This window comes from Rosa rugosa, chromosome 2, assembly GCF_958449725.1.
Source record: "Rosa rugosa chromosome 2, drRosRugo1.1, whole genome shotgun sequence".
Taxonomy (NCBI): domain Eukaryota; kingdom Viridiplantae; phylum Streptophyta; class Magnoliopsida; order Rosales; family Rosaceae; genus Rosa; species Rosa rugosa.
This window is the reverse complement of record NC_084821.1, coordinates 33,259,564-33,282,197: the sequence shown is the minus strand read 5'-3', so window position 1 is coordinate 33,282,197 and position 22,634 is coordinate 33,259,564. Positions and strand designations below refer to the sequence as shown.

The 22,634-nt window shown below is 36.7% G+C and overlaps 2 protein-coding genes across 2 annotated transcripts; both read left to right on the top strand.

Moving 5' to 3' along the window:
- Positions 1-15,350: 15,350 nt before the first annotated feature.
- LOC133730654 (uncharacterized) lies at positions 15,351-16,415 on the top strand. Its single transcript, XM_062158205.1, has one exon. It carries the CDS (start codon positions 15,351-15,353, stop codon positions 16,413-16,415), a length of 1,065 nt encoding a protein of 354 aa, XP_062014189.1.
- Positions 16,416-16,478: 63 nt separating this feature from the next.
- Positions 16,479-17,877, top strand: LOC133730653 (uncharacterized). Its single transcript, XM_062158204.1, has 2 exons — positions 16,479-17,136; positions 17,627-17,877. The coding sequence occupies exons 1-2, from the start codon at positions 16,479-16,481 to the stop codon at positions 17,875-17,877; spliced, it is 909 nt and encodes a 302-aa protein (XP_062014188.1).
- Positions 17,878-22,634: the final 4,757 nt, after the last annotated feature.

Here is a 22,634-nt window from a genome sequence, read left to right as displayed (position 1 = left end):
GTGGCACTGAAAGTCGGCTTCTGAGAAGACTAGGACTAGAAGTGTGATCACCGGTAAGAGAAAGAGAAAGAGAGGGAGAGGAGTTGCTCTTAGAGAGGTTTGCTCTAGAGAGAACTTAGATCATCTTAGAGATGTTGTTGTTGAATGTGAATGTGTTTGTGTTTTAGAATGAGAGGAGAAGGTGTTTATATAGGGAAGAAAAAGAAGAGTGAAATGATGAGTGGAAGAAAAATAATGAAAGTAGATCTAAGTTCACTTGTAAAATATGGAAAAGATAGAGAAAAGATGAAATGAAAGCAAAGCATGAAGGTGCAGCAACATGGAAGTGGTGATGATCTATTAAAGAGATTGTAGAAGAAAAATATATCCAAGGAAAAAAAGAAAAGCATCTAGCTTTCTTCATGTGGGTAGGAAACATGAACATGTGAATATTGAGCTGGTTTTAGGTCAGTTTCTGCCCCTTTATTCCTTCAATTATTTCTCCAACAAGACTTCATTATATGCCTTCAACTTCTTCATATGAAATGTTCCACTATGAGTGTAGATCATCCTGACAAATTTTCAGATTTTTATTCCATGTGGTTGGGCCGAAAATGCTGCTGGACCTCTTACAGGTCCAGTTTTCCAGTTTTGCTTCTGTAGAAAATTGGGCTGATTTTTTGAAGGCCTTCCACTCAAAAAAAGCTCTTGCACTCTTCATAAGAAATGATCCTTTGGCTGTCTAGAATGGATCTGGAGAGTTTCAGCTCATTTCAAGTTCATTTGGTCAATCTGCCGCCCCTCCTTCCTTGTTTAGCTCGGTTTCTCCTAGCCGAAGTAGGAAAATGTGCTAAAGTTGACTTTTCATGTTTCCATGCTTCCATGCTTTCATAGTAGGCTTTATTTAGCCTCTAAATATATATTTCGAACTTGTCGACAATATATAGCTTGAGCCACTGACATTGGCTCAATTTCTCCAAGACACGCCTTGTCAGGCCAAAATGCTTATTTTGGGTCCAAACAGAAACCAAGAAGGATGTAGAAGACTAATGATGTCTAAAACTCTCTAGAGTCAATGAGAAATACGGTATGATGCAATTGTGATGACATGGCATTATTTCATTGGTAAAAAATATGTGGACCAATCAGAAAATACAAAGGGAAACATATTCCTACTTTGAGTTGGTAAACTGAAGCAATATTGAATTAGGATTTCAAGGAGCACTCTACTATATAAAGGCATTGCTAGACGTCAATTCAACAAACCCATAATCAAATTCATTCTATCTCCCTTGCTTCCATATTTTTGATTTCCTCCTTCAAAGTTCAAGAAGTCGTGCACATCCATCATCCATTGCCGTGAGCTCCATCATTGTTCATCCTTGGAAGATCATCTTGCATCCTTGAAGATCTTTTAAAGTGTAGACGTGACCATCCCTCCTCTTTTATTGTTTTTCATTGTTCTTTGTAATTCATTTTTTCTTTGTTGGATTTTAAAACTATGTGTGGCTAGTTTATTTTTGTAAGGGGCTAAGTTTGAAGCCCCAATTATGTGAAAACCTTGTATTCATGTTAATCTAAATTGCAACTTCTAAGTCAAAGTATGAGAATGATTGTTTTGGTTTTGCGTTTTGATCATATTTTCTATGTTTATGTTCTTTGGTGTACAACTTAGAATTATATGCATGTAATTGAAGCTAGAATTAGGTTAATGAATCTCCTAAACAACTTAGAATTATATGCATGTAATTGAAGCTAGAATTAGGTTAATGAATCTCCTAAATGTTTTATGAGCCTAATTCAAAAGTAGCAACAACTATAGGACAATAGTTGAAATCAAAACAATTAAGGTTGCATGCTTGATAGTGTTCTATACTAGCATGGATCTTATAATCAATCAAACTTCCATGTGTGCTTCTTGCGTTGATCATGTTGACATTATATATTTTTGATAGGATATCATTCTATACCTTGATTGCATGATTTAATAGGCTTAATAATGGTGCATTCATCTTACTTAAGGACAATGATTGCGTTATGACGTAATTGGAATTTCGTTGCATGAAATTGGTTTGATCATAATTGGTGTTGGATTTCCAATGCTTCTAACATTATTCCAACAAACAAACACCACCTCCACCCAAAAAAAAAAATCATAAATTTGTTTCTTTGTTTTGTGTTTTTGTGAATTTGTCCAAGTGGTATTATCGTTTTAGGGTTTTATTTTTGTTCATTTAGTTTTTCTTTGTATATTGATTCATTGATTACTTGTATGCCCTCAATCCTATGAACGATCCTTGCTTACTCTATGCTTAGAATTGACAATCTTTTGCATGATTAAGTTGAGTGCTGGTTTTTAACATATCACCGTTATAGAGAGAAGTCGAGATATCACGAAGAGATCACAATGAAATTAATATGACTTTTATTAAAAAGTCCATTTTCTTCGGTTTAGTCCATGTATTTTATGTTTTAAATTTAGTTTTTTTTTTTGACAAATGCAAACATGATTCATTTAACAAGACTACAAGAGGGAGAAACAGAAAGTACAATTGATAAGATCCGCCTCGGATTTCACCCTGAAATCCGAAGTAGCCCTACGAAGCTTAGAAAAAGTTTTACCAAAAATTTGGCAGAACTTCCACTAAAAGTGGACTACTAAAAATAGCAAACCTGCATAAGAAGACTTTAAACAAAAGATCACAAATTCAAAATACTCAATCCGAGTAATATCATATCTTAGCACGATCATAACATTCAAATTCCCAAGTACTTAACTTAACAGCAAATTTACAGTTTGGTAATCAGAGCAATCTAGACAAAGAACTGAACTAAAGTATTAGTAAGTCAAACCTTTCACCTACAGAAAATCAGAAGCGGTAGACAATACGCCTCGACGCCTACGCACGCTCAACCTCAACTAATCTGCAGACTGGGCATGAGAAACTGAAAAGCCCAGGGAAAAGCATTTGAAAAACCGTTAGAATGAGTGGATGAAAAATAAATAATTTCAACGGAGGTAAAATAAAATAAATGTGATACTTTGTTGTTTTATTTTCATATAAAAACCAAGCATGCAGTATGATTTCGTGAAAATACTTTTAGTTATCTTCCGGTACTGAAATCTCAAAACATGTTGTAACTCACCTCAAAATCATTTCAAAAACTGCACATAATGAATTATCTCTAGAAGTCTCAAAAATCTCAAATATACTGTAAAATCATCTCAACACATGCTTATGTCTTAAACTCCATTTAAAACATCTCTTAATAAAATAGGTGATGACTAGAGGGAACTGCCAACTAGCCGTCTCATGCCACCTGGAGAAAATTGCCAATAGGTGATGCATCATATGGTACTGTTAACCTGAATAGGAGGAGGCGATGGCTGGAGAGTACTACCGACTAAGTATCCCATGTCATCTGGAGGGTACTACCAACTGAAATATATATTATGGTGAGTATTGCAGACCAAACTATTGTTTGGAGGGTACTGTCGACCAGACTATTACCAGGCGGGTACTGCCGACCAGGTAATGCATGTATGCGCACATTCATCTTTCATAATTTACCTCCTCAGTTATATACTCTGAACTCATTGACTCTCATTTCATCTTTAACTCATCAACACATAATAATTTAATTTCCATAAAGACTCAATTCTTAAAATAACTCATGAAATCTCGATAAATTGTTCGTACGCAAATACTTGAATACCATACTCATAATATGCAAGTCATTACCCTTTTCCGAAAGAAAATCTCCATATCTCAATTACTCAATATTTGAATACCTCGATAAATAAGTGAAAACTTTTGGAAAGGAAATAAATATCATACTTCACCAAAACTCAAAAATTATCATATTTTATCATATCTCCATAAAATTTTATATTTCATGAAATCTCGATTAATTATTTATATTAAATCATAAATCCAATATGATATATTAATATTCGAAAAATAATACTGCATGCATAATAATTTATAAATAAATGACCACTCACAGAATTATAGCTATGACGGCCTTCTGATGAATTCCTCCTCGAGCTCGATCTACATGTCTTCTTGAACAAATTGATATTATGAATTACTGTTTTCGGGAATCGAAAATAAATTGACGATAGTAAAATCGAAACTCTAGAAGCGATAATTCATCGAAAGCTCGAATTTGCATCAGAATGAGTTCAAACTTCATGGGTTACATTGATTCAATAATTACAACAACCCATTGAAAATTGGGGTCAATCCAACGGTTGGATCTTCCCGAATCGAAACCTGGATTTCCAAAACTTCATAAATTCCGATCATTATATACCCAAACATGAAAGCTAGGAACCATAAGGTCATTCCTTACTAGAAGGTGCGCCGCCCAATCACAATCACGTGGGATAAAGTTACACCAAATAGAATAAAAGATAGAAAAACAAAGACTTAATTTCTTCTTAAAATGAGCTAGACTGTGATGTGCCCATTTCATCTTTTCAACCCCAAAATAAAGATCTAGACAACTGTCCTTTACCCACAACTTGGAAACAGCTGACTCCTGCAAAAGTGTAAGTTACTTCTTGTGGTTAACAGCCTCAAAACTTCCTGCAACCGTCTCTACTCCTGCCGGAGAAGCCGAACTACCACCAGTGCCAAAATACGACTGTGACATGGCACATTTAGGCCTCGTTTAGTTCACGGAAAGGAAATCAATTCCCTTGTCTTTTCCATAGGGATAGGAAATGAAAATTCCGGTCAGGTTTCCTTTCCAGTGTTTGGTAAAGCAGGGAAAACACTCCAAATAGTCTTTCTTATTTCCCTTCCAGTGTTTGGTTGGTCAGGAAAGGAAAGAAAAAATATATCAATGTTTCAATAATATCCTTCTATTTTAAAATTTATCATCATGGGTGAAATTGGCAAAAAAATAAATTTGAGTAGGGGATATTGTAGTCCTAAATTTTCATAATAAATGCTGGGAAAGCATAAGGGAAAATCAATCCCATAGGTTATGAAAGGAACCATCTTCCACCCTATTTTCCCACTGTCTGCAAAATAGTTCTCAAGTTTGTGCCTACCAAACAAAGGAAAGGAACGATGTTTCGTTCTTTTCCTGATTCCTTAAATCCGTGAACCAAACATGACCTTAGAGGAACAACACATTGGGATTGATCTGCGAAATCTGCTAGCTGGAGATAGATGGAGACTCCCTTAATTCCATGAGAGCCGGGAATGCCAGTGGGCTCGATTGGTTTGCAGAAATTTTCCATCAGATCACCAGAAGCCTTATTGTAACTACAATACTGTAAAGAAACGCGAAGTATACAAAACTCGCAATATCGAAACTACACTGTCTAGGAAGACCTAGACAGTATCTCTCATAAAATGGGAGAGAACGTGGGGATGAGGGGGGAGAACTTGTGGAATGAGTCCAAGTCCAACCGACACATGTTACTGCTCTTGCACGCAGTACAGAATGGATCCATGCATCTTCTGAAAATTTGTGAATTTGATGAAGTTTGCCCTTTGATATCCTACATGCTTCTTGACAATATTAGTAAGACCATAGTTCCGAGCCCATAAAGATAAAATCTGATGAATTAAAGTAAAAGTAATATGAAATCAAAATTTGCAAAATTTAAAGAGAATAGATAGGAAAGGCCATGAGGAGCCATGATTGATCATGAATCCAAGCCATATTGTCGTATGAGAATCGTTTTCCATCCAAATTTAAAAATTCTGATAATACTTCCTACTTCTTCTTCAACCTCTGCCAGAACCATCTATCTATTCACCAGAAAGTTAGATTTCTTGGCCAAGTCCTTGCCTGGGTATGCCGGCTATGGTGCAGTGGCCATACATGCAATCTTGCATACGTTAGTCAAAGGCTTGTTGATGACACCGTTGCAGCCGGCTGTTCTGAGTGCTTTTTTCGTCTAGATCTATTGACCACAGATCTTTGAATTGCTTGGAAACACAGCTTATACAAACAACTGATTTGGTGGGAAGGAGTCGGAGGATTTGGTATCACCGAGTCTGAACCATTTAAAGCGGCCTATATCTTTAATTAACCAATGCTTAGGTTAATTATGCTATGCAATTCTGACACAGCTTTTATTATTCTTTTTTGTTTTTCTTTTCTTTTGTGATCTTCAAAAGTTGAGTAATTGTGATTGACTTGGTTGACACAACTGAAGTGAAATTTCCCTTGCTTACATGTTTGATCTTATTAAGTGGTTATCACTTATCACTGGGTTAGTACTTTGAAGTTTTGTTGAGCTATGCATGAAATTTTGATCTTAAAGCTGTTATTAAGATGAATATTTTGTATTATGAATATGAATCAAAATTATGTTGCTAAATGGTTAAGTTCATGTTAGGTGTCCATAGTAATTCTGTAATTCGACAGACGTGATGAGATTCTTAAGGAAATTTGAAATGTTATAAGAGTTAGGAAGCGGAAGTAATGGTATAAGAAGTCCAATAATTGAGACTTTATGAAATTCGTCATGGTTGGTCAAATGCTGGTCAACCATTAGTCAAATCCTGGTCAAACCAAGTTAAATTGGTCAAACAATTAGTTAATCGTCGTGACTTTGAATATTTGTTCGACAAATTATTAACAATTGTTGTGTCGGAAATTAGAGCTCCAATTATCTGATGAACGAACGATTCGTGATCATCGGACAACATGAAGTAAGACTTTGGAATCTAGGTAGGGGATTCTGGGCCTTTCTCGGTTAGTTGTTTTCTTATTTTATATTAAGTAATGCATGTTAAGTTGCATGATTTGGTCATGTTAAAATGCAATGCATACTTACCATTCCATGAGAGATATCATTGATGGCTCAAGAGCGAAGGGTGGCACTAACTTCCTTATATTCGATCTCCAAAACCTCCGGAGTGTTTGTTGCACCGGTCATCCGAGTATTTCAATCGTAATGATGGACTTGGTACGTGTGTGTAACTAGGTAGTGGACGCTCTCACTACGCTTGCCTGTTTATGAGTTCATTTGAGGCAAAATTGTGTAGTGGGTCTGCGAGACGGACCATTAGGTGTTATATGGCGTCGTATTCATTTGAAAGTCATGCATCAGTTATTAAGTTGGAAATAAAAGTTTGTCATTCTTGAAGGAAAAGTATTTAAGTTCTTTTTCATATTGGCTAGCCAAAAAAATTATTTTATTTTCATCTGTTTTTCAAACCAAGCCAGGGTGAATCCCTTACTGAGCAGCGAGAACGAACGATCACCCCTACAATACAGTAGTTGTAGGTACTGTACACTAGTAAAGGGATAGTAATGGACGGAGCTGGGTGTGCAAAAACTGGTAAGCAAATTATCGTACGGAAATTAGGTTCCAGGTCTAATCTTGACCTTTGTTTCTTGAATATCGTTATTCCTGGAACTTGTTGGAAGATTTGACTTGAATCAAAACTTTGCTAAGTTTCTTATTTCATGGAGTTTGTGATTTCTTGAGCAAGCCGTCATATCAAATTCTGGACGAACAAAGTAATTTAATGTTTTAGAAGTTTTTCACCTTAAAAGTATTTAAAAAATTTCCCTTGTGTGCTTTATGAAAACTTATATAACAAATCCCTTGGGCCCCGTTTGGTTGGCCGGAATGTCGAAACAGGAAAAGGATTTATTTTCCTTTCCAAACTGATATGGAATGGAATAGGTTTTGGAATTTCCATGTGGGTGTTTGGAACATATTGGAAATTAAATTCTGGAATTAATTTTTCCATTCCTATCGTAGTGTTTGGTAAGTCATAAGAATGAAATAGAAAATTGTAATTTCTAATAACACCCTTTTACTAATTTAAAGTACAAATATAACATCAAAACAAAAAAACCACAGAAATTGCTTACGTCTATCATATTGTATATTATAGGGACTTGACCCAATTGTAGATGATTCATGTTATATAAACATAATAGTGTTTCTAATCTTGTAATCAAATGAACGTCAAACTCAAATGATAAAGAACAAAAAAAATAGGTACAATTATTCCAGATGAACAGATAAAATAGAGAGAAGATCGACCTTTGAACTCACTTTTCACCAGACACAACAACCAATAAGAACTCATATTCACTGAAACAAGTATTCTATCATTCGTAATCCAATAACAATCCCACAAAATTGATCGAAACATACATAAAACAATAGATAATCATAAATGAAAAACTTGTATCTTGTTTGCTCAAATCTGAAGAAGAAGATAATCATATTCTTGATGTATCATCTTTTTCCTTCAGGAGCAGAAGAAAGGAATTCGAAGAGAATATATTAAAAAATAAAAAATAAAAAATAACAAAAATAATTCTGTAGAAGATTACCTTTGTTAGTAGAAGACTTCGACAAATTGCTTAAAGAAGACGACGGCAGTTGTAGGAAGAAGAAGGGTTATGCGATATCTTATATCCTGATCCAATAGCGGGAACTATGATCCCGAAAAGAATAATGGCGGGGGAATTTAATTTTTTTAGAGGGGCAATTTATGTAATTTTTCCTTTGACAGGGAGAAATGGAATTAGAATACCACCCCTAACTAGGTAATTCAATTCAGGCTTTATGAGGGAGTCAATTTCCAGTCAAATCTCATTTTTTATTTCCTTTCCAATCTCTATTTACAACCAAACAACACATCTGAATGGAAAATGAAATTAATTCTCATTCCATACCATGATTTCCTGTCATCCAAACGGGGCCTTGTAGTTTATCTAGAATGCAGGGAGCCTTTCTAATGAGAACCACTAAAATGAGGATTTGTTAAGGACTTTTTTATTAGACTCACTTTTCGATCACATTTCTACAAATCAACCGTTAGATGTGTAGATATTTATGTGTAGATCATTTATGAAATTTTTTCAACCAAATTAAAAACTGCTAAAGCATTCATAGTCGTGATTATCAGTTCATGTTTGATAGATTTGATTCGTCCATTGATTTGATCTAGTTCGGTATCTTAACGATTAACAATTTGGAAGAAAATTTTCAGAAGTGATCTACTCATGCATACATAAACATCTAACGGTAGATTTACCATAATGCAATCAAAAAGTGGGTCTCCTAAAGCATTGATCAGAGTCCTCAACTAGTCCTCATTTTAGTGGACCTCATTAGACGGTCTCCCCTAGAATGTAGATCAAACCTTCAATTTATAGTCTAGGCTCACGGCACTATGACGTGCCAGGGTCATAGTGCCGCGAGCCTAGACTGGTGAGGTGTGGTTTGGGGCGTTACATCTAACAAAATTGCTAAACTTTCTTTAATTAAACTAAAACATAGAGTAAGGGTCATCATGGGTCGGGCCAGGGTCGACTCTACCCTAAATTTTAGAGTTTAGGTATGGTCAAGCCGAGTCTAGTCAAAGTTAACAAAACTCAGGGTCGGGCTGGGCTGGGCTGAGGCTTCAATATGTAAGCCCCTACCCGTCCTTAAGGCCCATCTCGTAAGAGCTAAAAGGGTCGGACCTCCGAATAAGGCCGAAAGAGCCTTACTTTGTTTGACAAAAAAAAAATACATTTTCTTTTTTAGCAAAATATGACTCAATGGTGTATCGGTGTGTAATCCAAGACTCCTTTTTTGTTGTTGACTCTATTTAATATATACATATATTTTAAGTCACCTTAATAACATTTATAAATATTAGTTAAAGTAGTTGTAAATAATTAATTATCTCTCCAAATCTCCAAAAATTAATTGTTGTTTAATAAAGATAATATTAAAGAATATAAAGCTTCCTAAATCAATTACAAAATAATAAAGGGATAAGTTGTATGTAGATAAAAAAAGATGAACATATTTAGAAAATTAAAAAAATAAAAAATTATTAGGGCTTGTTACGGAGTGCTTAAAGGGTCGGGCCGGGCTGGGCTTGGGCCTTATGCATTCAAATGGTTCGGGCCGGGCTTTATTTCCATAGCCCTTACCTTACCATATTTGAAAAAGGGCCGGGCCGGGAGTGCTTGAAATTGGCTTAGGGCCTAAAGGCCAAATGATGACCCCTGTCATAGAGTTATACTGTTAAAAAGAGTCAAATTAAAGACGTTCATTTTATGTTCAAGATCTCTTAAAGCAGAAAAAAAATACCATGCTCAGTCTAAGATCAAAAGGGTTGGCCTTCAAAACTTTAATTTTGGATAAAGAGACGCAATCAGAGAGAGAGAGAATTGTTTCTGCTGACAATGAGTTCAGTGAAAGAGATGAGGGAGAGAAATGAAAGGTAGGAAAAATTGGCAAAAAAAAATTATGGGGTGTGTATTATAAAAACAAGGATATGTATGTATAATAACTCTCAAATTAGTAATATCATAGTATATTTTCCAATAGACCGAAACCCGTAGGTATCGTGTAGTAGTGGTGGCGACTTCTCCAACTGCTGGTAGGGCGCTATGGTGTCCCTTTTTCTCAAGCGGCAACGACATGAGGAGTACTAGCTCCTCTCATTGGTCCGTAGCTGCGATAGTTTGGCCTGATTAGAGCTCGGTTCCTTACCGGGTTTGGATAATTTTCTTCGATTTCAAATCGTAGATAACATATTGTGTGCAGCAGCGTCAGTCTCTAGAGGTGGTGAAAGGTTCAACAGAGGGGATCTGTTTGTTTCGTTGCCTTCAGTTATTGCAATAGCGGGAGGTGGTTGCTGCTTTTCGTTGTAGGTGCAGAAATTAAGTAGTAGGAATGGGCTGGACTTTTAGCTCCAACCCATTTTCCCTCATCTCTCTGGCTTGGGCTGGATTTTGGGCTGGGCTTGTTGTGGGTTGGTCTTAACATGATCCTAATTTGAGGCTATTCATTGCAGTGACTTGTGGAGGGGTACACCATGAGGGTCATTAGGCCCCAAGCTAGTTAAGGCAGATGCAGAAAGTTAGGGTACACTTTAGCTGTTAGCTAGTTGTTTTTCTTTGCATTTTTCGTTTGGCTTTTCATTTTTTTTATCTTCTTTTTAGAATTGTAGTAATGAATAATAATTGAGCAGTGGATGTAATTGAGTGGTCTTCGAATCCCCTTTAACTTGACCTAGTGAGGTTGTATGATTATTATCAGTGGAATTATTCCCGTTCCCCTCAAAAAAATTACTCTCAAATAATTCTAAGATTGACAAAATTTGTTTTTATGAGTAAAGAAAATGTTATAAACTTTGTTTAATATATCACTGAATCGTAATAAGTTTTTTTTTTTTTTTTTCTTCTTCTTTTCTAAGATTGACAAAAAATTTTGTTCGTGAGGGCCATTTAAATATCCTTATGGAATTAGGTTATTCCAAGCTTCTTATTGACATCATCAACAGAATTATTCAAACTCTTGGAGAATTAATTCATTGTTCAAGATACATAGTTAGGCCTCACTTAAATTTTCGCACCGGGTCCAATTTATATCATTCCATTATAGTAAGTTGTTTTATTTTTTAAGTTATAATTTTTTATTAATGATCAGCTTCTTAAGCAACTCAATCAGGTTATCTGCACCATCAAAGCCAAGTTTCTTTTTAAGTTGATTAATGAAGCCTCTAAGCTAAGCAGGCAAAAATAAACTTAAACTGCTCAGCTAGGTATCATACAGCTTGAGTCGTGCCCAGTGCCCAGGCTGGCAATGATCATCATCAACCGTTGATTCGAAAAAGGGATCGAAAGAGTGACTTCATCTGGGCTGACTCAGAGGTCCACTTGATTCAAGTAATAATATTAATCTATATGGGAGTCCCCAAATATTAATAGATTGACAGGATTGGAGAGGACTGTAAATTGTCTAATAGATTATAGATTTTTTTTTTTTTTTTTTTTGAATATGCCAGGGGCGAAATAATATATTCATCACAAGTCAGAATAGGCCGTTACATACCCTTTCGCTGTCATTTAAGGGCATAGACAGACAAGAAGCTAGTGGTAGTACCCACAAGTGGTACGTACATATAGTCCTACTCATTACACAATCAATACGTAGAACTAGCGGATATCCTCCTTCGGTACTACTCCAGAGACGCTAAAGAGACATAGATTTCCTAATACTAGGAATTTATTGTAATTAGATAAAACTAAAAACATAGAGAGACTAGGCAAACAGCCCAGCCCAAATTGCCAGCCCACTAGGTCTAAAGGGAAAAGCTAAGAGCCAAAAATGATGGGCCCAAGCCCAATCACAGTTCACCACCTCCAGCAGAAGTGCAAACCCACCGCCGCCGTGCCCAGGTGACCCGCCGCCGCCCACATCCCAAGACTGCAACCACACCGTCATGACCCATCGCACCAAAACATCACCCCAGCCGCGTGCAAGAGTCCAGATCCAACCATAGTTGGAAGAAAAACCCGAGCAAACGGAGCAAGAAAATATCTTCGTCGATATGATCTGCCGCTGCCGCCGCATTCTGGAGCAAATTGGATCGGTCTCCAATCCACCCCCGACGCCAATCACCACCCTTGCGACGATGCCCAGACCCACCTTGCCACCCAGAAGCTTCGAACCAGATTGAGAGCAACCCACCACAATTATCTCCAAACCATCAATCCCAGAGGCCAGGGCAAATGAAATACCTGTCCGGCAGCAAAACTCCCGGCAACACGGTGACACCGGCGCTACCAGCGGTCGCCGCCGGACAGGATCGTTTAGGTGACGAATTCGCTCTCTCGCGGCGCAAGGCTAGAGAGACTAGGGTTTTTAGTGGTTAATAGATTATAGATATAGTACGTGGTGAGGACTGTAATATGCCCACTTATTACGTACATTGCTACAGGCTTATATACCATGAACAAAGTTAATTAATTCTCTATCAACTTAACAACTACGAGGCACCCATGCATAATAATGGCAAAATATAGCCAAACATAGATTTGAAGTCTAGCAAATATCAAACATAGCATGCCACAATGTGGTCAAACATAGTCATAGAGAAATGAAAATTAGAAGTCTGCCAAAATGCCAAATAAACTAAAGGTCTGCAATTAATGTCATTAAATAGTATTAACTAGCCAGAAGTAATCATCAGCTGCTTCAAAAGTTCAAATGGTCATTCATTAATTCCTCCATATATATAGCTGGTGCTGTGCACCTGATCGAGTTAAGATAGAATGAAAAAAAAATTATTGTCAATTAGAAAGCAAACAAAGTTTTTGGGCATGTGAGCTATCTAGAGTTTACAAGTTTACAAATGAACATTAGTCAAGTTTACAAATGCATACATCCTGGTCTGAGTCAGTAGTAGGTCTGGCTTCAGTAGCTCGAAATGGAAATGGGGTTGTGATCGGGGGTTCACATCTTTCTGTTTCTGCTCCGTCTTTGATCTATGCTGAAGCTATGGCTGCTAGCTTATGTGTCTATGTGGCTCATAAATTAGTATCTCTTTATCCTACGTACTGGTGTTTCCTTTCTACATGAATTGGATTCACTCCATCTTGCCCAACTCCTAAACGACTTCACTCTATCTTCAAATTGGTCAGTGTCACCTCTGATAGATCAAGTTCGAGATTGGACAGTTGCTTTACCCTCGTCAAGTTGGTTATCAACCAGCAGATCGATCGGCAAATCAGGCAGCTCGTCATCTGGCCTATTTAGCTCGCAGGGGGATGTGTCCGGATGATTGGATCAATTATCCTCCTTCCTCCTTATTTCATATCCTCCTTTCTGACGTTGTTTAGTCAGTCTTTAGTTTCATTTCAGTTGGTTTTCTTTTAGCAAGTTCTTTGCTCTGTAATTTGCTGCCAGTTCCTTGGCTATGTTTTAATGCACTTCTTCTTGTCAAAACAAAAAGTTTACAAATGCACATACAAATATACGTAGTGAGATCCATATTGAAAAATTATGTATCATGACATGTAAACTTCTTATCACCCATAAAGTAATTAATTGAAGTTAAAATCATCTGTTCCACTTTGAGCTGGCTTATATATATATATGACAAGTAAATAAAGAGATTATTAAGTAAAAGATAAAGATATATAGGTCGTATTCAATGGTTAAAGTCTCTGAACTGTCTAGGCATGGACTCATGGAAATAACAAGAAAGAGAGAGTGTTGCACTTTGTTGTGATTAACAATTTTCTGCTTGCTATTAAAATAGTTGTACATATAGATTTACAATGAAGCATCTAAATCTCTAATACTTAAGATTTTCTAGGAATTGCTTGAAATGGATACTGATCATCAAGGTTCTAAAAATTGGCCTAGGCGCATCAAAACTGTTCCGATTCTTCCCTAGTCGAGTGAGTTGGGCGCTGGGAGTAAAGTCGGCCGCCTAGGCGGCCTAGGCGGGGCTAAGCGGGATCTGGGCGGTCGGCGCCTAGGAGCTTTCTCTTCTTTTTTTTTTTTTAAAAAAAAATCTCTTAAACCCAAATCAAAACCAAAACGCGACGAAATATGGAAATAGGGTTTCATTTTCTGGGTTCAAAATCAAAACGCGAACCCCGCTCCATCGCTCCCTCGATCAGTCGATTCTCAGACTCTCAGTCTCTCTCCGAGTCTCCGGCCAGCTCTCTAGCTCTCCAGCTCACCGGTAAACTGGACTTCCAGCTCTCTTTCTAGGTTTTTGTCTTTCAAAGTTTCAATCGAATTTCTGGGTTTCAATCTCACAATTTCTGGGTTCACACTTTTCAGGGCTTTCTGGGTTCGATTTCTGGCTTCAAGGCTTCAAGCTCGGTGATTCTTCAACCTCGAAGCTTGGTGATTCTTCAAGCTCAATTTCTGGGTTCGATTTCTGGGTTCAAGGCTTCAAGCTCGGTGATTCTTCAACCTCGAAGCTTTGGTGATTCTTCATGCTCAATTTATGGGTTCAAACTTCAAACTCGGTGATTCTTGAAGCTCGATTTCTGGGTTTTGGATTCGGTGATTGATTCTGCAATCTCGGTGATTCTTCAATACATTGTGAGTCTTGTTAAGTTGCTGGAATGTTGGGTATTGAGTCATTGTCTCAAAGTATCAAACTATGAATGTTATAAACTTACAATTTAATTGTTCTGTACGTATTTTGGTGATTCTTCGAGCTGTTTGAATGTTTTGTACTTGTGTATCTCATTCTCAAGTTTTGGATTTTGGTGTTTCTGATTCATGATTGTTGGAGGCTTGGAGTTGTGTTGGACTTTGCTTACTGAGTTACTGTATTGTTTTGAGATAATGATATTTGGCCTCTGTTTTGGGAATTGAATTAATTGATTAATTGAATTGCAGCTTGTTTTGGCCTCTGTGAATGACTTAATGGGAATTGAATCAATTGATTAATTGAATTGCATCGTTACTGCCTATGCTCAGTTTTTAATTATGCTTTGTTATGGACTTTTTGAGTTTTTGGTAATTCATTTAACTTTTGAATTAGGCTCTGTTTTGGTTAACTGAATTGCATATATAGGTTGATTGGTTGTTGAATGTTGAATACTCTTTTTACTTATTTAGGGCAATGGTGGGTACTACATCTTCCTCAGCATCTAATGCAATGTCGGAGATGGGTTCATCATTGAAGCGTGGTTCGGGTGATATTGGATGGGAATATGCGGAGTTGGCGGAGTTGGCGGATGCTTCAAACTTGGATAGGTTGAAGTGTAAGTTGTGTGGGAAATTAGTGAGTGGTGGGATATATCGAATGAATCAACATATTGCCCACATCAAGGGAAATGTGGCTCCTTGTAAAAAGTCTTCGGATGAGGATAAAGCCAAATGCAAGAATGCTATTGAAGAGGCAAAGTCTAAGAAGAAACAAAAGAGTAGACATGAAGCAGAAGTGAGGCAAGAAGTCATTCTTGAAGGAGATGAAGACAATGAAGCGAGTCAAGGGACAAGAAGAATGCCGCATACTCTTAGGCCTATGGACCGTTTTGCATCCCCCATCGATCCGGATTCTTCATTGGATGGAAGTAGGAAGATGAGGCAACAAAATATCAATGATGCACTTTTCAAGCAAAGAACACATAGTGTGCATCAATACTTGGCTAGATGGGTGTATGAAGCCGGGATTCCTTTTCATGTCGTTGATAGTGATAGCTTCAAGAGGTTTGTCGAAGCGGTTGGTCAATTTGGCCCGGGTTACCGACCTCCAAGCCAATACCAATTAAGGGAGCCATTATTGAAGGAAGAGGTAGAGAGAACTAAAAGTTCATTGAAGAAGCAAGAAGAAGAGTGGGCTTTGAATGGTTGCTCTATTATGACCGATGCTTGGAGCGACCGGAAAAGAAGAAGTATCATGAATTTGTGTGTCAATTGTGCGGAAGGCACAACTTTTCTTTCTTCTAAGGAAGCATCGGATGAGGCACACACCAGGACGTATATTTTTGAATATGTGGACAAGTGCATTGAAGATGTTGGGCCACAAAATGTGGTTCAAGTGGTGACGGACAATGCTTCAAATAATATGGCGGCGGGAGATTTGATGAAGTTGAAGAGGCCAAACATATTTTGGACTTCAAGTGCAACTCACACCTTGAATCTTATGCTTCAAGGAATTGGAAACCAACCTAGATTCAAATGAGTGATTGAGAAGGCAAAGAGCTTCACCATCTATATTTATGCACATCACAAGACTTTGGCATTGATGAGGAAGTTTACAAAGAAAAGAGATATAGTGACGCCGGGAGTCACTAGATTTGCAACCGCTTTCCTCACTTTGCAAAGCTTGATGGAGAAGAAGAATGAGTTGAGAGCTATGATTACTAGTGATGAATGGAATGAAAGCAAGCATGCAAAGAGTGTAAAGGGGAAGGCGGCGGTGAATATTGCTTTGAGTGCTTCTTTTTTGAATGGGGTAAGTCTTTGCTTGAAAGTGTTTGCCCCTTTAGTCAAGATGCTTCGCCTTGTTGATGGGGATAGAAAGCCATCAATGAGCTTTGTGTATGGAGAACTACTTAGAGCCAAAGAGGAGATTAAAATGGCATTCAAAGATCAAGAAGCTCACTATCGTCCAATCCTTGACATTGTTGATGGAAAAGTCCGTGATCGACTTGATAGTCCATTGCATTTAGCGGGTTACCTCTTGAACCCTTACTACACTTATGCCAATCCAAGCATTGAGAATGATAATGTGGTCATGGATGGGTTCTTCACTTGTGTTGAGGTATTCTTTCCCGATGACATTCAAACTCAAAGTTTGGTGACAAATGTAGAATTGCACAAGTATTTGAAGAAAGAGGGTGGATTTGGAAGAGGTTTGGCTAAGGTGGGATGCGCACAAAATGATGACACTTATAATCCGGGTAAGAAATACCAACTTATTTTTTTATATAGCCAATTGTTATGGTTTTGTTTGTTTTGCTTTTGGAGTTTGGCTAATTCATAATTGTTGTTGTTTTGTTTATGTTTTTTTTTAGTTTTGTGGTGGAATATTTATGGAAACCTTGTACCAAAATTGCAAAGTATGGCTAAAAGGATACTTTCATTGACCACAAGCTCATCCGGATGTGAGAGAAATTGGAGCGCTTTTGAGGGGGTAAATACTTATTTAGTTATGTATTTTTGTAAGTTTATAAGCAAGTAGTAATGTAGTTTACTAATTATTTAGAAACTCATAATATACTTTTTTTTTTCTTTATGTAGATCCATACAAAGAAAAGGAATAGACTAGATACAACGAGGTTAAACAATTTAGTCTATGTCCCATTCAATGCCAAGATCATCAACAAGAAGAGAAGAATGAAAGAGAAGAATGTGGATGTATACTTGCTAGTGAAGCTACTATGGCCTAAGGATGGATTGTGGATGGTGGTGATGAAGATGTTGAGTCCGATCTTACTAGTGAAATAGTTGGAGAGGGATCGGGATTGGGACTGGATAGTAGTTTAGAGCCTAGGAGAAGTTGTAGACTTCAAGAAATTAGAGAACTTCATGAGGAGGATTTTGTATCGGATGAAGAGGAAGAAGATGAGATGGATTTTGAGTTTGAGTCCGATGAGGAGGGAGTACTAGAGGGATATGGAGAAGAAGAATTTGAGGATTAGGCTTGGAAGAATCAAATTTGCAATTTTTTTTATTTCTAAGAACTCATTATCTCATTGTTGTTGAACATTTTATCTATATTTTGAGTATTTTTACTATTTTCAAACATTATAATACCTTTTATATTTTTATTTATATAATTATATGTTATAAAAATAAAAATAAAATTAAAAAAAAAAAAAAAAAAACCGCCTAGTCCCCGCCTAGGCTCCAGCCTAGGCCCCTAGGCGCTAGTCCCCGGCCTTCAGCCCGACTAGCGCCTAGCGTTTTTTAGAACTTTGCTGATCATCCAACATCCAGAAACTTATATAAAGGACAACTTGAAAATATTCATGTAAATATTTATATGTACACATCTCATAAACCAGAAACTGTACTTCAAATTGAAATCATTTTGTTCCAATTTTACAAGACCAGGCTTGTAAAATTATATATCAGGAACAACCAAGTATATAAACAAACAAGACATGTCATAGAAAACAATATATAATTGAAAAGATACTGTAACTTTAATTGAACTAAATTGGAATCATTTTACTTCAATTGGCAGGCAAAAAAGATTTGTAAGACTATGTATCTTCATGTAAACAAGAAACAAGAAAAGAAAGAAGTCACAGATAAAACCAATTCCCAGCAATAGGTGAAAACCCAAAAATACATACCTAATATTCATCACGTTCGGAGGCGTTGTACCTGGCACTGTTGTAGTCACCACCATCATCCGAGTCAGAGTCATCACTAGAATGCTCGCGAGGAATAACGTGGCGTTCATAATAATCATAGGAATCTTCAGAACTAGCCCTCGCTTCATTATAGAATTCAGGGTGCTCATCTTCATCTGAATGAGCAACACAAGCATAAGATTCCAGAAGAGTCTTATTCTTCATACATATAGTTTTACAATAAGAAGAAACTAAAGTTTTGTTTTACCAAAAGAGTCTTCCTTGCTTTCTTTTCTGGGAGAGGCTTCCTTGCTTTCCCAAGGAAGCCTCTCCCGGCAGTGAAAGCAAAGAAGCCTCTTCTGGACTCTTTCTTGCCGGCAGCAGATCCTAACCATGGCCTCTTGCATCTGGATCTGCTGCCGGCAAGGAAGCCTCTCCCGGCAGTGAAAGCAAAGAAGCCTCTCCTGGAAGTGAAAGCAAGGAAGCCTCTCTCGGAAAAGAAAGCAAGGAAGACTCTCTCGGAAAAGAAAGCAATGAAGACTCTTTTGGTAAAACAAAACTTTAGTTTCTTCTTATTGTAAAACTATATGTATGAAGAATAGGACTCTTCTAGAATCTTATGCTTGTGTTGCTCATTCAGATGAAGATGAGCACCCTAAATTCTATAATGAAGTGAGGGCTAGTTCTGAAGATTCTTATGATTATTCTGAACGCACGTCATTCCTCGCGAGCGTTCTAGTGATCCATAAAGTAATTATGTATCATGACATGTAAGGAAGCCTCTCCCGTAAAAGAACGCAAGGAAGCCTCTTTGCATATGGATCTGCTGCTTTCACTTCCGAGAGAGGCTTTCTTTTCTCTCTCTCTCTCTCTCTCGATAAACAAAAACTACAAACCAACAATTTATCTCTCTTTGGTTTGAACATCTACGGAAGGAAAAACAAGAAAGAAATAAAATTAAAAAAAACTAGTTATAAGGGCAGATCTGTAAATACCTGAAGAAGCATCTGGGAAACCAGTAGGTTTTGGTGAGCTTCCTGTATGGTAAAACAAAGGGCTAGTTAGATATGGTAAAACTGGGGCGAGCTAGTTTTGTTTTTTGAAAAATATGGGAACGAGCTGGTTAGATCTAGTAAAAATGTGGGCATAGCTGGTAGCTAAAAGAAAGGTGATTACCTGAAGCATCATCAACATGTACGTGCTTTGCCCTTGGGTTTCTTCAATGGCATAGAGGACTCATCAAGGGACGGAGAGGAGGGACGCTTGTTTTCCATGGAAAATTGTTGAAGATAAGACTTGCTGAGTGTGACTAGAGCTAGAAATGACTCTCTGGGAGGAAAGCTGTCTAATAAACTGAGAGATCTTTTCTGGGTCTTTAAGCTTAATAAACTGAGAGATCTTTTCTGGGTCCCTAAGCTATCTTAAATTACTCTACTACCCTAACATTTCTATTTCACCCCCTAAGCTATCTTAAATTACTCTACTACCCTAACATTTCTATATATTTCACCCCAGTATCCTATTTGGGCAATTTCGTCTCTTCCTCCCTGCCCCCACTCTCTACCTGCCACGTCACGACCTTCTACACTAGTTGGTTCCCTCCACCATTCTTGCAAAATGACGGAAGTACCCTCGCACAAGTCATAGTGGAACATTCTAGAACCCGAAATCATGAAATAGCAACACTATTCTCTTAGTCTCTTAGGAGGATACTTTGGTAATTTAACTTTTTAAACCTAAAAGTTCTCTTTTTACCATTTTCCGGTTTCTTTCGCAGTCAAAGTTACTATAATAGTTTAATATCAATCTTTTAACTTGATATACTAGTTATTATTGTACATATGCCACCAAAAGAAGAAAAAAAGAAAGTTTCTATACATCGTTAACAATTTGAAAACCAAAAAGAGGAAAAAGAAAATTGAAAGTAAATTTAGTCTTATAATTATTATTTCGTCGGACACACTACAAAGTCATTCAAATTCGATCGTTGATAGTAACTCAGGATTAATGACAGACCTATGTTAGGGCCCCTGCCAATGTTTGAGTTATTTGAGTTCTATATCAGGTTTGTATAAAAGCTTACTTAATCAATGTATACCATATTAAACCCTCCCTATATTTAATCTTTACTTCTCTATTCATAGATCTATATATGCTACGCTGAACCAGCGGCGTATCTACTCAGTGGTGCAGTCCAACCCAAAATTCACTACAAGCTAGTGCATTACCATATGTCAAATCTATTAATTGTTTCATGTTGCGTTCTTGGCTAAGGACCTTGATTTTTAATCCTGGTAACCCCATTTCAAAACTTGGTACCCTTTCATTGGACTGCATTATTGATTTTTTTTTATTTTCAATTTTACTTCCTTTTGATTGTTGGGTTCCTTGTTTTTTTTCCTTTCTGTTTTACTTCATATTTTGTTTAACTGTTTTCTTTTCTATTTAGATATAACTCGTACCATACAACATGTTCTATAGTTTTTTCCCCAAAATATTATTTTTGCCAGTACGAAAAGAGAAGCAACAAAATTAGCTCCACTTTCACAACACTTCTTATTATGGTCAACCTCGTTTTCTCTTCTGATTCAATAAGAAAAAAAAATTAGTAGTAAAACTAGTTGATGTTAGTCGTATTTTGTTTAGCTATTATTATTGATTTTTTTTCTTTTCAGTTTTACTTCCTTTTGACTGTTGGGTTCCTCTTTTTTTTCTTTTCTTTCTGTTTTACTTCATATTTTATTTAACTATTTTCTTTTTTGTTTAGATATAACTTGTACCATACAACATGTTTTATATTTTTTACCCCAAAATATTATTTCTGCCGGTACGAAAAGAGAAGCAACAAAATTAACTCTACTTTCAGACACTGCTTATTATTGTCAACCTCTTCTTCGCTTATTATTCAATAAGAAAAAGATTGGTAGTATAGCTACAGTCATATTTTGTTTAACTATTTTCTTTTCTGTTTAGATACAACTCATACCACACAACATGTTTTATATTTTTTTCCCCAAAATATTATTTCTCCCTGTACAAAAAGAGAAGAAACAAAATTAGCTCTACTTTCACGACTCTTCTCATTCTTGCCAACCTCTTTTTCTCTTCTTATTCAATAAGAAAAGCTTATTCAATAAGAAAAGGATTTGTGTTATAGCTTTTGACGTTAGTTTCGACAAAGTTCTTCTCTCCTATTTTTTTTTATTGAATAAAAAAAATGCTTCTATATAATATTTCTTTTCCAGTAACTTATTTAGTATTAGTTTTGGTTAGATTCTTTCTTATCATTGCCCTCTCAATGAAGTATATGTATGTATACTATAGTTAAATATTTTCAAGTTATATATATATATATATCCTATCCAGAGCGAGGCCTCGCTCTGAAATTAAAGTGTGAGGTTGGAGTTTAGGGTCACTTTTCAGTCGCATATCCACATCTCGACCGTTCAGTTTTTAGGTACTAATGTATAGATCATCTCTGCAAAATTTCAGCTAAATTGATAGTCGTTAAGGCATTGATAACTGCCTTAAAGCTAGTACGGTTCAGGTTTGACAGATTCAGTTCGTCCACTGGTTTAAGCGAGTTAGATACCTTAAAGATCATCAATTTGGCTGAAATTTTGCAGAGATGATCTATACATCAATACCTAAAAACTGAACGGTCGACATGTGAATATGCGACCGAAAAGTGACCCTAAACTCCAATCTCGCACTTTAATTTCAGAGCGAGGTCTCGCTATATATATATATATATATATATATATATATATATATATATATATATATATATATATCACTTAAAAAAAATTCCAGTGGCCACAGCACAACATTTTGAAAAGTCAAATTGTCGTAGCAAAAGACCAATGGCGACAGCTAGACAACGGCAAAATCGTTATTGTCGTCGAGGGCGCCGCCATTGCTATTTGCCACGGCGATTACACCAAACGATCATAAATTTTTAGATGAAAATTGCAAAAATAATCTACTTATAAAGACCTAAAAACTGAACGATAAAGATACTAGAAAAGTTGGTCTAAAACATAGTTAGCTTCTTAATTGAATCTAACCGTAAGCTTCTTATGGCCATGAACTGTCCA